Below are 21,786 nucleotides of genomic sequence, written 5' to 3' on the forward strand. Positions count from 1 at the left end.
GCTGGACCTCTCTCTCCACCTGGACTCTCATCTTTAAGTGGGCTAACTCAGGTTGTCCTTGTGACAATGGATTCCAAGAAGCAAGAGTGGAAGATGCAAGGCCTCTCGAGGTTTAGACTCCACACTTAAACAGTAGCACATCCATCACATTCCATTGGTCAGAGCAAGTTACAAGGCCAGCCCAGATTCAAAGTGTGGATTCCTAAATCCTACCTCCTGATAAACGGAGCTAGGACATATTTGAGGCCAGTTGCAGTCCACTATACTCATCATTTAGTTCTCTGAAGGGTTCTATGTGACTAGAATGTGTAAGTTGCTTAATGCTAGTAGGAAGAAATGGCCTGGTATAAATAATTCCTTTAGGGAGAATTCCCATAGATGGGCATAGGCCAAGATGCTTGTTACCTTAACTTTGAGAACTAGCCTCATTCTAAGGAGCCTATCCCCATACCTTCAGAGTTGGTGAAAAAATGTAACCTTCCTACATGAATATGACCCCTCGTGTATAGGTTGTAGACATTTATACCTTTCTGCACTAAAAAGGCAAAGACATTTTGAACTAGAGAGCCTCAGTAATCAGGGCAGGAAAGAAGTGCTTATGGTATCCTGATACAAGTGTGTAAAACAATGTAATGTACTGAGGCTAATTTAGGGTAAGTAGAGCCTGATAGAGCCTTACATCAGATGCATCTGAGAAGTATGTTTTAGAAAAAGTGACTGTACAATGAAGATAACCAAATGGCAATAATAACCAGAATGAATATAGGGATAATCTATGGGGAAGTTTTTTCAAAATGAAAAAAGATGTAACTACAAGATAAATATGCTCATAAATAAAAATGCATAGTCTGAATAAATAGGTGAAAGGTGAAACAGATGGGAAGGTTGGATGTGAGGGCTGGCTAAGTGCTCTGAAGGAGCTGTTTGAATAATTGATATGAGGGTAAAAGATAATTGAAAAGGAGAAACGTGATTTAGGGTTACTCTAACAAGCATAATTTAACTAATAATGATGGAAAGATTATGAGTACATCCATTTATTACCCAATCAAATGATAATAATGTTGTAGCCACTCAGACTTTACTCTCCAAAATGCTAATGCTGGTGTTATTTTTTACTCCAGTCATATCTGTCGTGGTGTATACATACTGTTTTGGAATTTAAGTATAGAGGCAGGTTTTATGTGAGACTTGTTCTCAGTTGGAGAACGTGAGGCATTCACTTGCAAATGCTATAATGGAATAGACTTCTTATTTAACTTTAAATATTTCAAAGGCTAAGTTTATAATCATAGCATAGAAAGTATAAATGATGAGTTAGACATATAATATATGAAATATCGGTACTTTACCTGATTTACATAGTCTTACCTTGATAAATCAGCAGCTTATCTGGTATTCATTATATCATACTACATAACCAAGGAACCCCACTGGGCACAAGATCAATGTGTGATGCCATTATAAACATTTTTTTTAATTTTATTTATTTATTCATGAGAGACACAGAGAGAGAGAGAGGCAGAGAAACAGGCTCCATGCAGGGAACCCGGCATGGGACTCGATCCCGGGTCTCCAGGATCACGCCCTAAGCCGAAGGCGGCACTAAACTGCTGAGCAACTGGGGCTGCCCCATTATAAACATTTTAATAGAATTTACTCATGATATCCAATGACTCAAAAATCAATTTATTATTTTTACCATTAGTCAATTTTGTGTGACATAATTCAAAAGAATTTATAATGTTTGTTATTCAGAAAGATTTATGAATAGCTACATTTTAGTTTTCATGATGTCACAATCTGATATCATGATGTTTTGAGTATAACTTTAAAATACACATTTAAAAAATAAATAAATAAAATAAAATACACATTTAACACTGCATTAAGTAGTGAGTGTATTCTTAGGTTGACAAGAATGTCAGCAAAGCAGATGAAGAAAAAAGGTCTGTTGCATTAATTAGCATCCTATTGAAATATGAGTTTAATTTTTATATTGTTGTATTTATTTAATGGTTTCTTTATTAATCCAATTAAAATCTGTATATAAACCACTTCATAAATAAAACCAATGCACCTAACAAATAAAGCATAAAGTCCATGTGTTAATTTTCTGAGAAGCCCTATCACACTTTCTACACCGAAATTATCGCTCAGAGATTATGAGATCAGGGACAGATTTAGAGTGAAAAATCTTTCGTATATTTTGTCAACATTCATACTCATTCTCTTCTGTTGACTTCATTTAAAAACCTCTCTTTCATTTTAGATGTATGTATTGCTAAAAAAAAAAATCTTTACAAGCCTCCATAACAAAAATCAGAATATAGAGCTATATTGACTAATTAGAATATGCAGTCTTCATGAAGCACTTAGACACCTACTGCAGGCCAGGCACTACCAGGAACCAGGAACCAGGAACAAAAGAAGGACCTAGAGAGATGTCCCTGCTGTGAGGCAGTTTACATTCCCACGGGGGAGAGACAGCCAATAGACAAACAAATAAGTGATAAGAAACAAATGGATGACGAGAAATATCAGTGACTTACTTAACAAAGTCTGAGAGATTACCTGTGGTTTATAGTGTAGTCCCTTGGAGGAGGTGACATCTAATTTGAATTCCGAATAGTAAGAGGAAGCCAATGCAGAGAAGTAAATCAAGCCATTAAATTCAATTCACTAAAAGCCAATTCTCAGATTAATTTACATATTGAAAGGAAGTAAGAAAACCAAAATGTTGGTGGACGGCTCAGTGGTTTACTGCCGCCTCCAGCTCAGGGCAAGATCCTAGAGACCCAGATTGAGTCCCATGTCGGGCTCCCTGCATGGAGGCTGCTTCTCCCTCTGCCTGTGTCTGTGCCTCTCTCTCTCTGTGTCTCTCGTGAATAAATAAATAAAATCTTAAAAAAAAAAAATGTTGGTAGAATTGTGGTAGATCTCCTCAGGACATGCACACACACCACTTTTTGAATTTTATTATTGTTGCTGCCAGAATTATTTATGAAATAAATTTAAATTCTGTCCTAAGTGTAAGATCTATCCCTGGTCCTGAGTGTTAGTAAGATGGAGATACACTTCATATCACAGTATCTTTTCTGTTTTAACTTCTGTCTATTAGGTAAACCAAGCCATATGAACAAGGTGAGTCATAATGGAATCTCCGGGGGACATGAAGGAAAAATCTTATAGATACATAGTTTCTTATGTTAAATAAAGAAAAGAGGGGAAACTATTGTTTTTACAATATAAACTATAAAAATGAAGCCTGACTTAATCTTGAATGATGGGTCTATCTAAGTGATAAGGTTATCAGAATCTTAGAGCCAAAGAGAAGATTTTAATATTTAGCAGAAGAGGATACACGTGGGTTTCTAAAGTTTGAGAATTATGGCCTGAAATGCTCTCCCAAAACTACCTTTTTTGTCACTTTAAGAAATTTATCAAGGATCCTAAAATTATGCAATTCTGTTTTAGCAAATAATTCTCAGTAAATTAACAAAATGGTTATTGATTTATGTACAGATATATTTATCTCAGATTTATTTGTAGTTGTGAAAATTCAGGAAAAGATCTATGTTCACAAAAGGGAAGTAAATAAATTACATATATATGTTTATCCTCAAAAATTCTATCCAGCAATTAAAAATCATATTTTGGAAAAAGGATTTAATGCCATAGGAAAAGGCTCAGCATGAAAATAAAGTATAAAGTGGTAATAATTAAATATTTAAAGGAGAAAGATGTGTTTATAACATGGAAAGAACTTGGAATCAGCACAGCTTTGGAGAACAATTTGGCAGTGTCTGAAAAGTTGAGAATGTGCAAACCCCACAACCTAACATTAATATGATTGATATATCAATAGATGAATAGTTCTCTACTCACATGATACAATACCATCAGATGGTAAAAATTAACAAATTGGATCTATATTTCTGCAACAGAGACATATCTGTGTATCTCAACTGAGCTAGCTCTTAAACAGTGTTGAGGGCAGCCCGGGTGCCTCAGCAGTTTAGCGCCGCCTTCAGCCCAGGGAGTGATCCTGGAGACCCAGGATCGAGTCCCACGTCAGACTCCCTGCATGGAGCCTGCTTCTCCCTCTGCCTATGTCTGTGTCTCTCATGAATAAAAAATAAAATCTTAAAAAAAAAAAAACCTGTTGAATTTTAAAAATCAAGTTGCAGATTGATACATACGTGAAATTGTGTTTATATAAAAATTTTAAAACACATATAACAATGCCAAATATTGTTTACATATACACATAGTAAATAAACATCTAAAAAAGCATGCTTCCCCATAGCCTGGAAGAATGAGGAGCAGATTCATGAGGGTGGTTGCCTTTAAGGTAAGAGTGAAGGAAATAGGACTAGAGAGAGATGGGGTGGGGAGAGAAATAGTATTTAATTTTATCTGTAATAGTGCTTTATTTTTAAAAATAAGCAAAACTGACAAAATGCTTACATTGTGAATTTGGAGTGGCGGTGTATTGTTTATGATAAATTCTTTTTTTAAAGTGTGCTTTTAAAGCCTTCAAAAAACAATGATCGAAAGAAAGTACATTCAAATTTGCAGTGGTTATTATTCAGCAGTGAGATTACATTTCAATTTTAATTTTCAACCTTCAGACATCTCTGAATTTTCCAAATTCAAAAAATGAATGTTGAGAAAATCAGGGCCATTACAGATAAATAAATGATAACTGGGTAGTTACTGGACCTCTGCTCTGTGAGGAGTCCCTTAGGCTCTTGGAGTCGCGCTGCTTCTAGAAGGCTGAAGTATCAGCAAAGGAAGGATGAGCCTCCCAGGGCCAAAAGGGAGTAGAGGGCTGGCCGCCTGCGCGTGTGGAGATACAGAAGGGCCACGTCCTGTCCTGGGCAGGGAGGCAGGGGCGTCAGTCCCAGCCAGGGGGGTCTCACCTTGAGCATGCGCCAGAATCACCTGGCGGGCTTCTTAAAGAACTGAGCAGCCCCCCAGAGTTTCTAATTCGTTAAATCTGGTGCCAGCCTGTGCATTTGTATTTCTGACAAGTTCCCGGGCATCATTGACAATAATGATGTTTGTCCCAGGACCTCGCTCTGAGAACTGCTGGTCTAAGCAAAACCCAGCCATCAGATATTTGTATTTTTTCATTGCTGAAATATGAGAGAGACATTTGGCAGGAATCAATCCAGTGTTATTATCTGGCAGATCCACAAATTTACTTAATGGAGTGAGCCAGCCGGTCTCATAGGGAAGTTGGAGTCACATGCAGTCACATGCAGGCAGAAAGAGACAGGAGGAGGAAGGAAGGAGGGAGGGAGGGAGGGAAAGGAAAACCAGAAAGAAAATAGCCATGAAGGCGCCTGGCTGGGCTCAGCTGGTTAAGCATCTGCCTTCAGCTCAAGTCATGATCTCATGGTCCTGGGATCGAGCCCTGCGTCCGGCTCTCCTGCTTCTCCCTCTGCCTGCCGCTCCACCCGCTTGTGCGTGCTCTCTCTCTCTCTCTCTCTCTCTTTCTCTCTCTTGGTGTCAAACAAATAAATAAAATTTAAGAAAAGAGAAGAAAATAGGCATCCAATGAGCAGAGAGCTCAACAGTAGGGAGATTGAGAGCCGGTCCAATCTAAAGATCACAGATCACCGAACAGATTTTATTGGGAAAAGTAAGGTAATAAAATGAGCATGAAAAAAGACTTAAAAAAACAAACAGGGCAGCCTGGGTGGCTCAGTGGCGTAGCTCCGCCTTCATCCCGGGTCGTGATCCTGGGGTCCTGGGATCAAGTCCCACGTCAGGCTCCCTGCATGGAGCCTTTTTCTCCCTCTGCCCGTGGCTCTGCCTCTCTCTCTCTCTCTCTCTCTCTCTCTCTGTGTGTCTCTCATGAATAATAAATAAAATCTTTAAAAACAAACAAACAAAAAAACACAGGTTCAATCATCAGGGTCTCTTACTATTTGGCAAAACTGGGAATCCAGGATGACACAAAATTAATGTGTCTTTCCCATCATTAACCAGCGCGGGGAAGGCTGCTGAGGGACTGACCCCTTTCTTGCTCCCTCCAGCCTTTCTCATTTTTGCTCCCCCTTTTCTTTGTACTCTTCCACACCGAACAGCTCTTCGGTGCCAAACATGACACTGGGCCGTGGATAGAGAAGTGCCCCCCGTCTCTGGACTGCCGCAGCATGGTACCCCATGCACAGTAGCTGCCGACTGGTTAAAAGTGCAGTGAATGGGAGACAAGTGGGTCATTTTTGTGAGAAGCGTAGACTCAGTGGAGTGACCCCCGCGATGTTGACCTTGAGACATCACTGGGAATGCTACTACTGGGCACTTTTCCCTGTACCTCACATTTTTTCCCCAACAGATTTTGCCACTTTCCCGTTGCCTATTGATGTTTACAACACCCATGCCCATGGCCTGTGACTTTCAGCCAAATGAGTATATGCTTCATTACAACACCTTCGATCTGTCTCCGAGCCCAGGCTGCAAATAGAGCACTTGCCTGAATACATGATGCCTTTTAGTTTGAGGCATTCTCCTGATTCCTCAATGAAGACAGCCCCAAAAATTTTTGGAGCTACCTTAAATGATGTGGGGTTCTAGGAACGCGGATAAAGTAGTTATGTCTTTATTTACACGATTTAATTTGTTAAGTTATGCATACATATTTTAAACCTCTAAAATATAAATCTTTAAAATTTTTTTAAAACAGTTTTAATATTTTCATGACTCTTAAGCCTTTTAACAGTTTTCCAGAGCATATCACCTTCACCTTCAGTTAAGTTGCCTGGGTACGGCATTTTTTAAAAATCTGTGATGGTGCTGTCACAGGACAGTTTTATCCCAAGCCACGTGTCTCCCTCATATAACAGTAGAATGATTTTTTTCATTCATCCCTTAGTATAGTTTCATGGGCCCCACAAAGTAATTACACACTACATATTAAATTGATGATAGAAAGGCTTATGTACCACAAGAAGTAACACTAGCCACTGTTACATTCTCCGTTAGGATTAAGTACTAAATCTTTTCAAATTTTATTTGCCATCTTTTTTTACTTATCAATTCCATTAAGATGACCTCTTTCAAGCTTTCCACACTAGCACTGATTGCTTGTTGTCTCAAGCCAGTATATTTTCCCCCAAACAGGACCTTGTGACTTAATAAAGGAAGTAAGAAAAAAAATAAAATAAATAAAAAATAAAGGAAGTAAGAGAGTACCCCATAATAGATGGGAATTTGTAAATCTTAACTATAAAGCAACTCCCACTCTTCTATTCAAGAACAGTGGAGGAAATTTCTTGTATCTGGAAATGTACTGCATATTTTCTTTTAATTTTTTCTTAAATAAAAGAAGCTTTTGCTCCTTTAGGCCAATATGATGATTAGAAAAGAAAATCATAAGCGTATGTACAATTAAAGAGTGATAAAATGTAATTGGGTTAGCACAAAACTTTCCAATTATCAGAATATGAGGTGATAGATACATTTTTAATGTAGGGAGGCCTTGTGTGTGCATGTGTGTGTGTGTTTGTGTATTTGTGAAATGCTATGATTATGCATCTATCTCTAATTAGAAAGTTGCATGTGGTGAAGAGCAAGCAAATTGGTTTAACTAGAGTGAGTAGATCAAGTTGGAAGAAGAAAACAAGACGAATTTGACATGTGATTTTGACTGCAGAGAACATCAAAGTGGTTTGGTGCACTTAGCAGTTTAATCTATTTTTAAAACTGTGCACTTCTCATTTTTTCAATATTAAATATACAGTTTACACATTTACATATGTTTCAGGCTGCATTATTGGAATTTTGAAGACATGAAAACATCAGATGAACCAACCTCCAACATCTTGGATTCAGATTGGAAGATGAAGAGAAAGTTTAAAGAATGTGGCCTCTAAAGGCGGGTAGTACCTGGAAATATTAACCGACTCACACTGTAAAAATGAGACCGGTCTGTAGACAATAGAGGTTATTTTAGTCTGACATCAAGGTTCAAGACAAAATGTTGAACTAAAAACTTTACACTCTTCCCCTCCCCCAATCCAGGCAGGTACCAGCATTGGCGAATATGATTTTCCTTAGTCAGAAGCACTCATTTTTACCCATGTAGACCATCCTTAGGAATTAAATATTGTTTATTTAATGTAGATTATAATGGGAAACTGATTTTTTCCACAATGGCAGATTTCAAGGACTTGGTTCCAAACTGAGCCGAAGCTTCCCAATGCATTTTGTACAGTCTGGGAAAAACTGTGCTGCATTGGCCATTTTTGAAGGCCATCATGCCCTGTAATATAAGGATATCATCTTATTGCTGATATCTTTGGAGAGTCCCAAGCAGACACAGAAAATGAATGGAGGCAAGGACTGTGACGGAGGGGACAAAGATGGAGGTCTTCCAGCTATACAAGTTCCTGTGGGTTGGCAGCGGCGTGTGGATCAAAATGGAGTGCTTTATGTCAGGTGAGCCTTATTATTACCTGTGGTCTCCTCCAAGTTTGCAATCCCGAAATTAAGAAGGTAGAGTCTGTTCCTTTGAGGGAGCAAAATACCATCAGTGACAGCACCTCACATAAATTTGAATAAATGACCTTCATGCTGGAAATATTTGAGTGTTTTATGCTGTCCTGTTTTGCAACATAAATTGCCTTAGGTTACAAGAGAGAATTTTTATGCATTACTTGTGTTTATATAAGGTGTCATTCTGCTTATCTCTGTAACGAGGATAAAGAAAAATATGAAGATTTCTAAAAGAAACATATAAGCATCATTACCACATTCACAGGAGAAAGTAAAATCCTAGAAATAGACCTGATATCTCTGGACAATATTATTCTGTCCGTCTAGTGCTTCAGCTGACTTTTCTGATGTAAAGTTGAGTGTTTTTATCTGTAGGCAGTTTTAGTCATGAGTCTTCTTAATTCCTGATATTAACTAAAAATAATTTCCCTGTTTTTTCTGTGCAGTTTTTATTCTGTTGCATATAATAGTAAAAAAGAAAAAGTCATGTTGGAGATGGCTCTTCATCTCACAAGTAAAAATCATACAAGTAAAATGCAAATGTCTGATCTTTTAAATTTTGGTGACATATATCTTGTGTCCAAGTTGAATGGAATAACTGAACTGTTAGCAAGTTTCAAGGGTTTTTCTTTAACTGACATACAATACTAGTATTATTACTACAGCTTAGTGATTCGATATTTATATGCATTATGAAATGGTCACCTCAGTAAGTCCAGTTACCCTCTATCATCATACAGATTATTACAATATTATTGACTATTCCCTGTGCTGTACATTACATCTCTGTGTCTTACCTATTTTATAACTGGAAGATCATACCTCTTAATCCCCTTCATGTATTTTGTCCATCCCTCTACCCGTCTCCCCTCTGTCAACCACCAGTTTGTTTTCTGTATCTATGAGTCTGTTTCTATATTGTTTATTCACTTATTTTGTTCTTTAGATTCTACATATAAGTGAAGTTATGCAGTATTTGTCTTTCTCTGATATATTTCGCTTACTACCCTCTTCATTCATCCACCTTGTCACAAATGGCAAGGTTTCATCTTTTTTTTATCACTAATTTTCCAGCATGGGTGCGCTGGGAGATGTGTGTCCCACATCTCCTTTGTCAATTCATCTATCTGTAAATATCTAGGGTGCTTCCATATCTTGGCTATTGCAAATAATGCTGATGAACATAGAAGTGCAAATGTCTTTTTGAATTAGTGTTTTCATTTTCTTTGGTTAAATATCTAGAAGTAGAATTACTGGGTCATATGGTATTTCTGTTTTTAATTTTTTGAGGAAGATCCATACTGTTTTTCAAACTTGCTGCTCCAGTTTACATTCATACCAGCAGTGCACAGGGTTCCTTTTTCTCCACATCCTGACCAGCATTTTGTTATTTCTTATCTTTTTAATGACAGCCATTCTGACACTTGTGAGGAGATATTTTGTTGTGCTTTTGATTTGCATTTCCTTGATGATTAACGATGTTGAGCATGTTTTCATGTGCATGTTGGCCACCTGTATATTTTTGGGAAAATGTCTGTTCAGGTCATTTGCACATTTTTTAATCTGATTGTTTGTTTTTTTGATATTAAGTTGTATGAGTTCTTACATATTTTGGACGTTAACCCCTTTTTGGGTATACCTTTTGTGAATATCTTCTCTTATTCAGTAAGTTGCCTTTTTATTTGTTGATGGTTTCCTTCACTGTGTACAAAGCTTTTTAGTTTAATACAGTCCCATTTGTTTATTTTTAGTTTTGCTATCCTTGCCTGAGGTGACAGATCCAAAAAAATATTGCTTAAGACTGATGTCAAAGAGCTTGCTTACTGCTTATGTTCTCTTCTAAGAGTCTTATGGTTTTAGATCTTACCTTCAAGTCTTCAGTTTTGAGCTTATTTTTTGGTGTGTGGTGTAAGAAAGTGATCCCGTTTTGCTATTTTGCATGTAGCTGTCCAGTTTTCCTAGCAACACTTATTGAAAAGATTGTCTTTTCCCCCATTGTATACTCTTACCTACTTTGTTGTATATTAATTGACCCTATAACCATGGGTTTATTTCTGGGCTCTCTAAATTCTGTTATATTGATCTGTGTGTCTCTTTTTGTGCTAATGATAATACCATAGTGTTTTGATTACAATAGCTTTGTAGTAAGTTTGAAATGGGGATTATGGTTACCTCCAGCTTTGTTCTTCTTTCTCAAGATTGATTTGGCTATTCAGCGTCTTTTCTCCTTTTTCATTGATATTTTATTTATTTGGGTGCTCTCTTCTTTTTTTCTTGATGAATCTACCTAAATGTTCATCAATTTTGTTTATGTTTTCAAAGAACCAGTGCTTAGTTTCCTTAATCTTTTGAATTTTTTAAGTTTTAATCTTTATTTCACTTATTTCAACTCTAATATTTATTTCCTCTTTCTACTAACTTTGGGTTTTGTTTGTTCTTTTTCTAGTTCCTTTAGGTGTGGGGTTAAAATCCTTATTTGAGATTTTTCTTGTTTCTTGAAGCAGAACAGTATCACTTTAAACGTCCCTCTTAACACTGCTTTTGATTGCATCCCATAAATTTTAGGATGTTGTATTTATCTGTCTCAAAATATTTTTTGATTTCTTCATTGTTCAGTAGCATGATGTTTAGTCTCCATGTGCTTGTGTTTTTTCAGTTTGTCTTCTTGTAATTGATTTTACATTTGTTTCATATGTGTAATTGGAAAAGATACTTGATATAATTTCAATTTCTTAAATTTATTGAGACTTCTGCAGCCTGACATGATGTATCCTGGAGGATGCTCCATGTGCACTTGATGGAATGTTCTGTATATATCTAATAAGTCCTCTGGTCCAGTGGGTAGTTTAAGGCCAATGTTTCCTTATTGATTTTCTGACTGGATGATCTATCCATTGATGTAAGTAGAGTGTTAAGTTCCCTACTATTATACTATTGCCGTCAGTTTCTCCCTTTCTGTCTCTTACTATTTGCTTTATGTATTTAGGTGCTACTGTGTTGGGCACATAAATATTTACACGTGTTATATCTTCTTGTCAAATTGATCCCTTTGTCATTTTGTAATTTCCTTTTTTTTTTAATCTATTGTTACAGCCTTTGTTTTAAGTCTATTTTGTTTGATATAAGTATCTCTGCCCCAGCTTTGTTTTTGTTTCCATTTCTATAGAGTATCTTTTCTCAGCCCTTCAGTTTCAGTCTCTTTGTGTGTCTTTAGATCTGAAGTCTCTTATATAGGCAGCATATAGATGGGTTGTTTTTGTTTTTTATCCATTTGGCCTGTGTCTTTTGTTTTGTTTTGTTTTGTTTTGTTTTTGTTTTTTTATGATAGTCACAGAGAGAGAGAGAGAGGCAGAGACACAGGCAGAGGGAGAAGCAGGCTCCATGCACCGGGAGCCTGACATGGGATTCGATCCTGGGTCTCCAGGATCGGGCCCCGGGCCAAAGGCAGGTGCTAAACCGCTGCGCCACTCAGGGATCCCTGGCCTGTGTCTTTTGATTCGAACATTTAGTCCATTTACACTTAAAGTAATTATTGATAAGTGTGTGGTTATTGCCATTTTGTTGTTTCATGGTTGTTTTTGTAGTTCTACTCTTCTCCTTTCTTCTCTTGCTATCTTTCTTTGTAACTTGATGATGTTCTTTAGTTTTATGTTTGGATTCCTTTCCCTTTATTTTTTGCATATGTATTTTAGGTTTTTGGGTTTGGGTTACCACGAGGTTCATATAGAACAGTCAATACATATCATAATCTATTTTAAGTTGGTGGTCGCTTAAGTTTGAAAGCATTCCAAAAGCACTATGTTTTTGCTTTCCTCTATCCACATTTTATGTTTTACATCTTTTTATTTTGTGTATCCTTTAATTATTACAGATATCATTGACTTTACTACTTTTGTCTTTTAACCTTCATCCTACCTTTATAAGTGGTTGATTCACGACCTTTCTATATGTTTGCCTTTACCAGTAAGATTTTTTTTATTTCATATATTTTCTTATTTCTAGTCATGGCTTTTTCTTTTCCACCTAAAGTAGTCCCTTTAATATTTATTGTAAAGCCAGTTTAGTTGTGATGAACTCCTTTAGCTTTTGCTCCTCTAGGAAACTCTATCTCCCCTTCAATTCTGATTGATAACTTTGCCAGGTAAATATCCTTGGTTGTAAGCTTCTTCTTTTTATATATTTTTTTTTTAGCACTTTGAATTTATCATGCCACTCTTTTCTGACCTGCAAAGTTTCTGCTGAAAAATCAGCTGATGGTCTTATAGGAATTCCCTTATATGTAACTAATTGCTTTTCTCTTTTTTTTTTTTTTTTTTTTTTTAAGGATTCTTTCTTTATCTTTAATTTTTGACATTTTAATCATAATGTGTCTGGATGTAGATCTGTAGGTTCATGTTGTTTGGGATTCTTTGTGCTTCCTGAATGTGAACGTCTCTCCTTCCCCAGGTCAAAGACATTTTCAACTATAATTTTTTCAAATAAGTTTTCCAGTGCTTTCTCTCTTTCTTCTACTTCTGCAACCCCTAAATATAATGTGAATGTTAGTCTGCTTAATGTTGCTTCAGGGTTTTGGGACTTTTTTTCTTTTCTTTTCTTTTCTTTCCTTTTGTTTCAGGAATTTCTTAAACTATTCTTTTTTTTATTATTTTTTTTTCTCTTTTGTCATTCACTTTAGGCTATTTCCATTACCCTGTCTTCCAGGGTATTGGAATATTGCTGATACGTTTTTCTGTATCATCTAATTTGCTGTTTATTCCTTCTAGTGTATTTTTCAGTTCTGTTATGGTAATCTTCATCTCTAATTGGTACTTTCTTATATTGTCTGTCCCTTTGTTGAAGTTCTGTGTTGTTCATCCATTGTTCTCACGAGTTCAGTATGTTTATGACCATAACTTTGACATCTTTATCAGACAGATTTCTCTGTTTGTTTAGTTCTTTTTTTGAGGTTTTGTCTTGTTCTTTTGAACATAATCCTCTCTCTTTTCATTTTGCCTACCTCTCTGTGTTTGTTTCTATGTATTGGGCAGTTCAGCTACCTCTCCTGATCCTGAAGGAGTAGCTTGTATAAGAGATGTCCCATGGGGCCCAGAAGTGCAATCCTCCCTAATCACCAGAACCAGCTGCTATAGAGGTATCCCTTGTGTGGGCAATGTATACCCTCCTGTTATAGTGGGGTCACAATTACTGTGGGTGTACTGCTGGGTAGGGCTGGCCCCTGGCCTGGCTGGTTGTGTGGCCCTAGGGTAATTGCTACAGGCATGCTGGTGGGCAAGATTAGTGTCCTATTAGCTGCAAGGCCTGGCAGATGTGCCAGGTTTTGTAAAACTCTCAGCAGAGCACACTCCTTTGCATTAGTGTTCTAGGAAGAGGATACCAAAATGGTGCCCACCAGTGCCTGGATCAGCATGGCAGATTGAGGTAGCAGAAATGACTGTCACCAGTGTCTTAGTCCTTGGGGAGAGGCCCTGCTACCTTCTGCCTCTCCAGCAGGCTCTCCAAGATTGGTAAGTAGGTATCTTTCACTGTGGTCTATGCACTTTTCAATATAGTGTTTTTGCTCTGGTTTCTGGGTCAAGTAAGTCTATGCATGAGCCCTTTGAGAACAGGGGTTTTTTCCCCCTATAATTATACAGTTTATCTGGATATATTCTCTATTGGTTTTCATAGCCAGCTATTTGGGGGGCTTGTCCCTCCTCTGTAAGATCTAAGGATTGGGTTTGCCTGATGTAGAGCTTAAATCTCTTGTTTTTTTAGGGAAGAGGCCCATACCTTTGGGATATTCCTGACTGTGGAACTTCATGCCTGGGGTGTGGTTTTTTTTCCTTACTGAGACTGCATCTCTGCGTCTTCCGCCCATCTCGGTGCTGCCCCTGCTGTGGACACTCTCTGTTCATGGTTTCTAGGTCTTTAAGGGACAGTATTCCATGTGTAGTTTAGATTTATTGTGTCCATGGAAGGAGTTGAGCTCAGGACCTTCCTACCTATAATCTTGAACCCTTAACCAAGTTTTAGTCTTATTGTTAAACAAATGGCATCTAAGAGACTTATTTTGTAGTTTATCTGGAAGTATATGAAAGGTTATGATAGCATAAACCTTTCTTTGTGATGTACTATAAAAACAGACTTAGGACTTTTTAAAAGATATCACATTGCATCATTAAATTAATGCTATTTCTTTCAGTGTGGTTATTTGTATCCCAGCTTCAGTGGAATTCTCTACTTGTACAAAGATGTATTTATATAAATGAGTTATTTTCTATTACATAAATACAAATGATTTCATACCTTAACAACTTAGAAGTCAGTTCAGAATCTATCTCAGTTTTGTTTGCTTTGTGTAATTTGTCTCTTGAGGTAAACTTAATTACCTATTGAAATTCTTTTGTACATAAGTATCTTATTTCTGTAATAGTAAAGATGTGCTCTATATTAATTGGAATGAAAGGATAAGAAAGCAGAGAATGTGGTGCTCATCCAGTAGATAAGATGAACAAGGACACATAACTTTTTCAAAGTGTTTTTATTGCCAATGCTGTTAAAAATAACTGCTAAAAATACTTTGTTGTAAATATAATATAGCAAGATATCACTATTACTGTTTATATTTATGATTATTCGAGCCCATAAAGAGCAAATATATATTCAGCTTAAAGCACAAATGACTCTAAAATCTTAATAATTTAATTTTTTACTTAATCTTTATCCCAGTGAAAGACATATCAGCTTTTTAGATTGCGGAGAGCTAGGTTAAACCAAGTTAAGTATAAGAATCTGTCATTTATCTTGGCCATTCATGATTTTCCAAGTGTACAAGGACTTCATTTTCTGTTTGTGTGAGTTCTCCAAATCCAGATCTATACACTAAGAATTATTACAGAAACAAACTTTGCTAAATAAGGTAAAGCACCATCAAATAAATTTAGTCAGCTTGCTTTTTATTTGTATATATAACTGTTTAAATTATGACTTAAACATATATAGGAGGCTAGCCCTCCTTCTGTAGCTCCCTTTCAGTGTGCAGTTTGCTTGTAATATTTAGGTTAGTCTCCAGCTGCTCCTGCCTCAGGGCGGCATTGAAGCTGCACAGGAAATTTCCCACCTGCTTTCAATCTTTTGAGCTTTATCTATGCCGTAAGACTTGTAACTATTTTTTACATTAATTATTACTCCCAAAAGTTAATTAAAGAGCTCCAACTGAAGGAAAGAACTCAACTGACTGATTGAGAGGAAATGTTTTTAAAGTGTCTAAAGTAGAGTACTCTAATAGAATTCAGGAATTTTTGTCTTCAGGTTTAATTTTACAATTACATTATTCTAGGATTTAGTCCATACACTTTCTTTAACTGCAAAATGCTAGGCAGTTTCTTTTCACAAAATTCATGAAGTCTTCATATGACAACTGATTGGTAATCTTGGTTTTATCAAAATTACCAGACCTTTAAAATCATCTGGTTGCCCTACCACTGGGGTGGAACTCAAGTCTGTAATATAAGAATTATTATTTTTTGCATATCATCTGAAAAAAACTGTCAGTCTAAATGAATAATTGAGTCAACAATGTTGAGGATTTTAATTGAGATTTTCTACATTCATAAGTCATTTATATGAATGTCCCTAAATAAAATGTGAATTGCATTTTAAAGTTGGTTTATTTATAGATAGAAAATTGTTACCTGTGTTATTATATAGACAGTCTACCCACAGTAGAAAAATGCTTTGTTTACAAAAAGGATAGTATTATTTCTGGATAAATTTAATCAGAAAGCTAAAATAAAGGTTTTAGCAAATAGTCATAAATAAAAGATATTCTTGAATGAAAAATATATAATAATTTTCAAAGTATAACATGGATTTAAGTTGTAAAATGAGCATATTAACAATGAAAGTCCTAAAGTGTAGATTGCCCGTTTTAAATAACACCCCTTGTAAATAAAAATCAAAGACTTATTCTGTCATTAGAATTAGTACCTATTCTGAAGACTTAAACTTGGTCAGTATGCATATATTATACTGACTTTTGTGAACCACAGGGTAGAAACACTGAAACCACTACCACAATTACAAACCAGAAGACGTGCAAGGCACTTTTCTGCCTATTTTCTTAAGGGTTCCCCATCCTTTGTCAGTTCTGCATGCTCTTCTTCCTCGCCAGTATGGTTTGGTTCCTCAGTATTATTTGATTGGGCCACACTTAACCGATCTTCAAAGAAACACATGTATTGGGGAAAAAAGAGAAATCAGTTTTTACATTGGGGCAGTTTGGTTCTAGACTCCAAGATTAAAGGAAACTTGCAGACTTAGGGACTTTCTGGTTTGACTTCCAACATGTTCCTAAATTTTAGTATTTCCTCAAACAGCTTTAAAGGTAGAGCTTCTAGTTTAAAATAATGATTGCTTTCATGTAGTTTTCTTTTCCTTTCTTGCCTGCTTCTGTACTTTCTTAAGAATAGCATTTTTCTCATCCGTAATCCACTCTTGGTTTTCAAAACACATTTATTTAATTTTCTATGAAAAATCTTTATTTTTCTGAGAAATATTTTGGTTAAAAGAAAGAGCAATAGTGTTAAAGGCTATAATTTAGTAGATAACATAATATTGACAAAGCAAATGTTTTTCCTTAGTAGGAAAATGTTATCTTGTGAAGGACAGTAAGACTATAAATTATGCCTTTTTTCATATAATATGTGTAGTCAGAATTATTTCCTGATGTTTTTTTAAACTATTTTTACAGTCCCAGTGGGTCTTTGTTATCTTGCTTGGAGCAGGTTAAAACATACCTGCTTACTGACGGAACATGCAAGTGTGGCTTGGAATGTCCTCTTATTCTTCCCAAGGTAACCATTTCACAATAGATCTGTTGGCAGTTTTGTATTTTTTTAGGTGTTTCATATATTTGCTTTTCTCATTTGGCATTTCATTTTTATATTACTTCTCCCCAATCATATGTGCATTTTAAAGCCTTTATCTAATTAGGTATCTTTTGCATGTGTTCTGGAATGCTTAAAAATTGTAGAAAATGTTCAACTCCTTGCCATTTTCAAAGGTGACAAATCTATATTCATATTAAATACTTCATCAAAATCTTTTTGGCACCTTTTTATTTGAGCTATACCCATGCTATTTAGTAGTGCATTTTCCCCCTACTGTAACTGCTCAATTTGCAATATTATTTTTTTGCACTGGTATTGATAAATCTGCCACAAATATTTCTAAAATCACAAAGCTGAACCCTCCGAGCCAAAAGTAAAACAGTTTTAGTCCTTTACAAGGTAAAAAATAGTTATTTTAAATGATAAAATATTATTTAGAATAGAATAGAAATGGGTCATTGTTCTTTGAATATCTATTATGTGCTAATTTTAGAACTAAAGATTAATAAATAATTTTTCCTTTTATTTATGTCACCTCATTCACCACCCCCCCAAAAAAAGCATTTAAGTATATATGCAATAGGTAATAAGATTTTTTAAAAATAGAGTAATAGACTTTTTAAATCCATGGAAAGGTAAAATTAATACAGTAGTAAAATAAAGCCAAAGAAAAAGTTAGCAGGTAGAAAGGTCAGCTTTTAGGGATTTTTAACTGTACTTTTGTTTTTGTACTGTTATAACATCAGAAAGTATCTAAAATTGGAAACATCAGACATTATGCCTTTCCATATCTTTATCTTGGTTGTCTTATTTCCACTACTTACTTTGTCACTAAAAACCAAGAGTTCGGCAGAAGTATTTGTTATACTTATATATAAAGTTGTTTTCTTAAATTTAAAAACCTCAGACAGTTTTATTCAAATTTATGGCTTAATCTACGCAAAACTTTTCTTTTAACAAGAGGATTTTTTTTAATTTAATGTTTTTATAGACATATTCTAAACAGAGAATTCTTTTTTCAGGTGTTTAATTTTGATCCTGGAGCTGCTGTGAAACAGAGAACCGCAGAAGATGTTAAAGCAGATGAAGATGTCACAAAGCTATGCATACATAAAAGAAAAATCATTGCCGTGGCCACACTTCACAAAAGCATGGAAGCCCCACATCCTTCTCTGGTGCTCACCAGTCCCGGGGGAGGAACAAGTATGTAATATAGTGAAAGGTTTAGAAATTTGCCTCCCCAACTTCTCTCCTAAAGGAGTCCCTGGAAATCACTTTGCCAAACATTTTCTGAGTCCCCTTTTGAAACATGCAGAATGCTTTTAAAGTTATATATGTCTTATCTTTTTTTTTCTTTTTCTTTTTTTTTTTTTTTTTTTTACAAATAGCAGATCAGTCTGGAAAATTCCTATGAAGTTGTCTTCCCAGATTTCCTGAATCATTGAGTTAACTCAGCCGAATAAATACCAATTAACACATAACAAATGCTGTGCAAGTTCCCAGAGCTGAACTAACAAAGGAGAAAGTGCCATTGGTTTTTAGGAAACAAAGTAACCTTTTTCCTAGAGCTGGTTTGGATGTGTGATATCAAGTCCTCAAGCAGAACCAGCAGTACTGCCAGAGCTAGCAGTGTTATTCTCTCAGTCACTCAATAGCTATTTCTTGAGCACCTACTAAGAGAAATCACCTTGTCAGGAACTTTTCATACCTCCAACACACACAGACAGACACACACACACACATACACACACATGCTTTTATTTTCTAAAAATTTCAAAGCTGCAGAAAAATTACATAAACAGTTCATGAGCACCCAAGTACCCTTCCCTTAAGTTCAACAATTAACATTTTGTGGCAGAGGTTGCAAATATTATGACAACTCATCCCAAAATATTTCCGCACATATGGGTGTTTGCCTATACAAACCGCAATCTAATTATCACATTCAAAAACTTTAGCACTTATTATCCAATATGCAGTATATATAATTAGAATGTAATTGTCCTAATAAATTCCAGTTCTCCTAATAATTTTTAGATTTTTTTAAACCATGGATGCAATCAAAGATTGTACAACTGTACTAAATTGTTATACTTCCTTAATCTACACCAATTTCCCAGTCTTTTAAAATCTGGTTTTGGAGAGCCCAGTTCAGTTTTATAGATGTTCCTCAATTTGGATTTGCCTGATTGTTTCCTCATATTTACTTATACTCACAAGGTTAAACACAATTTGGTAGAATATTGCATAGGTGATGTGGTTTTGTTTTGTTTAAGATTTTATTTATTTATTCATGGGAGAGACACAGGCAGAGGGAGAAGCAGGCTCCCTGCGGGGAGCCCGATGCAGGACTCAATCCCAGGACCCCGGGGTCACAACCTGAGCCAAAGGCAGACGCTCAACCACTAAGCCACCCAGGTGTCCCTGCATAGATGATATTATGTCCTTATTAGGAGGCACATAATGTCGATTTATCCTATATTGAAGACATTAAGCTTGAGTGCTTGGTTAAAGTTATATACTTATCCAATTTCTCCATTGTTGTGGTAACTTTTCCCATTATGCCTCATATTTAATTTGTGGAATTATACTTTGAGACTCAGGAACTTCTTTTTATATGAGCTAGGATGTGAATTCCCTCCAAAATATTACAATCAACCTAACACTTGAGTAATAATTCGAGATAACATGTGGTTGAGCACCAAAGCATTTGTTTATGAAGGATAAATGATATCATTCTGCAGAGTTCTGAAAAATAGGAACAATGAGTGTAACTTGTAGTGATCAGAGAAGGCTTTCTGGTCAACCCCAGATTTGAACCAGCCCTGGAAAATGGTAAGATTTGGACATATAAGGGAAATAAGAAATTCTTATTCAGTATTCATTATGTATAAGTATAACATAATTAAGAGATGATGTGGACACTAATCTGACTTGATTGGAAGGTTAAATTTGTGTAGGTAAGTGTAGGCCAAATTATTGACAGCTTTAGATAGAGTAGTTGTGACAGCATATAGGTAATTAAAGAATCACACTTAGAACTCCTATAAAGAACAAGAAGGGACAAATTTGAAGAGAGCTACTCTTCAGTAACTCTAACCTTTGAACTCTAACAAGAATGATCAGGAAAAAATTGCTCCACAAAGGTATATAAGAAAAAAAATTCAGGGAATTTTTCTTGGTTTTTTTGTTTGTTTTTGTTTTTGTTTTGTTTTTGTTTTTTTTATGAGCTACATTTTTTTTTAAGTTAAGAGAGACAGCAAAAGCTTAAAGATATATTTAACTGTTATAAATTATTTGGAATTTACCATTATCTTGCCACCTTGATTAGCTACATTTTTATTTTGCATATTACCTTGCATCTGTCTACCGCCATTCTCATATCACAGTATATCAATTTTACCTCTTTCTACAAAGTCTGCCTTGCCCCTTTTTTTTAATTACCCTAGCAGAATCTTGATCTAGGTCCTTTATCACACCCTATACATACAGGCTTCATTATTGAAATTAAAGGTAAATCTTTAACCAGCATAGGCATAAATGGTACATCTCACCCCCTTTTAAAATGATATGATTTATTGGATTAACTGCTACTCTTTTACTAGCTTCAGACATAGCATTTATCTTACTTTCCCAATATTAAACTGTATTATAGGGTTGGGATTTAAATAAAAGTTAAGAAGACTCATGTAGTAATTTTCACTCCTCTTTAGTTTACATACATGAGGATATATTTAGTTTCTGTCTGTTCTTTTGAAAGGTCTACTTGAGTGTACACGTAAGCACTTGAGTGCCCAGCATTTCCACTTGCCAACTCTTGTAATACTTTAGCTCCTAAACATAACATAACATTGGCATGACTTTTGTTTGTTTATTCAGTATTCCTGCCATTTTAAAGATGGTAACTACTTTTCTCCAGGTATGGAAGAAATCCTTTCTAAGCCACAGCTGTTTTCTAAATTCTGTGGAATATAAGAATGCCAGTATCTATATTTTCAATCATTGAACTATAGATAATTATATAAATAACAATAAAAGATACAACTCAGTGGTTTTGGTGCTAACGAGGACACAGTTAATCATATAATAATGCTAGTGGTGTTAATACAGACAACTGTGCTCTCACTAGCTGCTAGGCGCAATGCCTCAAATATTTGTCATAGAGTATTCCTTTAACTGTAAACTTTAAAATTCTGTCTTTAACAAGAAAATAAGTTCAGTTGGGTTTATCTGCTGCAGTTCTCTTATATCAGTGGTTCTCAGCTTTTCATATATTATGTGCCAAAACCACTCTATCAAATAAGCTCTACCATACTAGAAACAGAAAGCCCACTTTTCCAAGAAAAGTATATATGTTCACTGCATTCTCTTACTTCTTTAATGTGCTCTACCTAGACTCCTGTATACC

At 35.6% G+C, this 21,786-nt stretch overlaps 1 protein-coding gene across 18 annotated transcripts in view; it reads left to right on the forward strand.

The window, feature by feature from the left end:
• MBD5 (methyl-CpG binding domain protein 5) overlaps positions 1–21,786 on the forward strand; it is a 432,006-nt gene that overhangs the window by 361,176 nt on the left and 49,044 nt on the right. For 12 of the 18 annotated variants that reach the window (XM_072757693.1, XM_072757694.1, XM_072757707.1 and 9 more), the window contains 4 exons: positions 7,778–7,888; positions 8,173–8,451; positions 17,240–17,342; positions 18,401–18,581. In XM_072757693.1, coding sequence (XP_072613794.1) covers positions 8,339–8,451; positions 17,240–17,342; positions 18,401–18,581 — 397 coding nt within the window. In that variant the 5' untranslated portion in view covers positions 7,778–7,888; positions 8,173–8,338. Of the gene's footprint in view, positions 1–7,777; positions 8,452–17,239; positions 17,343–18,400; positions 18,582–21,786 lie in introns of all 18 variants that reach the window. The other 6 variants (XM_026008001.2, XM_072757703.1, XM_072757697.1 and 3 more) reach the window with 1 other exon arrangement.

This window comes from Vulpes vulpes, chromosome 5 (assembly GCF_048418805.1).
Source record: "Vulpes vulpes isolate BD-2025 chromosome 5, VulVul3, whole genome shotgun sequence".
Lineage (NCBI taxonomy): Eukaryota > Metazoa > Chordata > Mammalia > Carnivora > Canidae > Vulpes > Vulpes vulpes.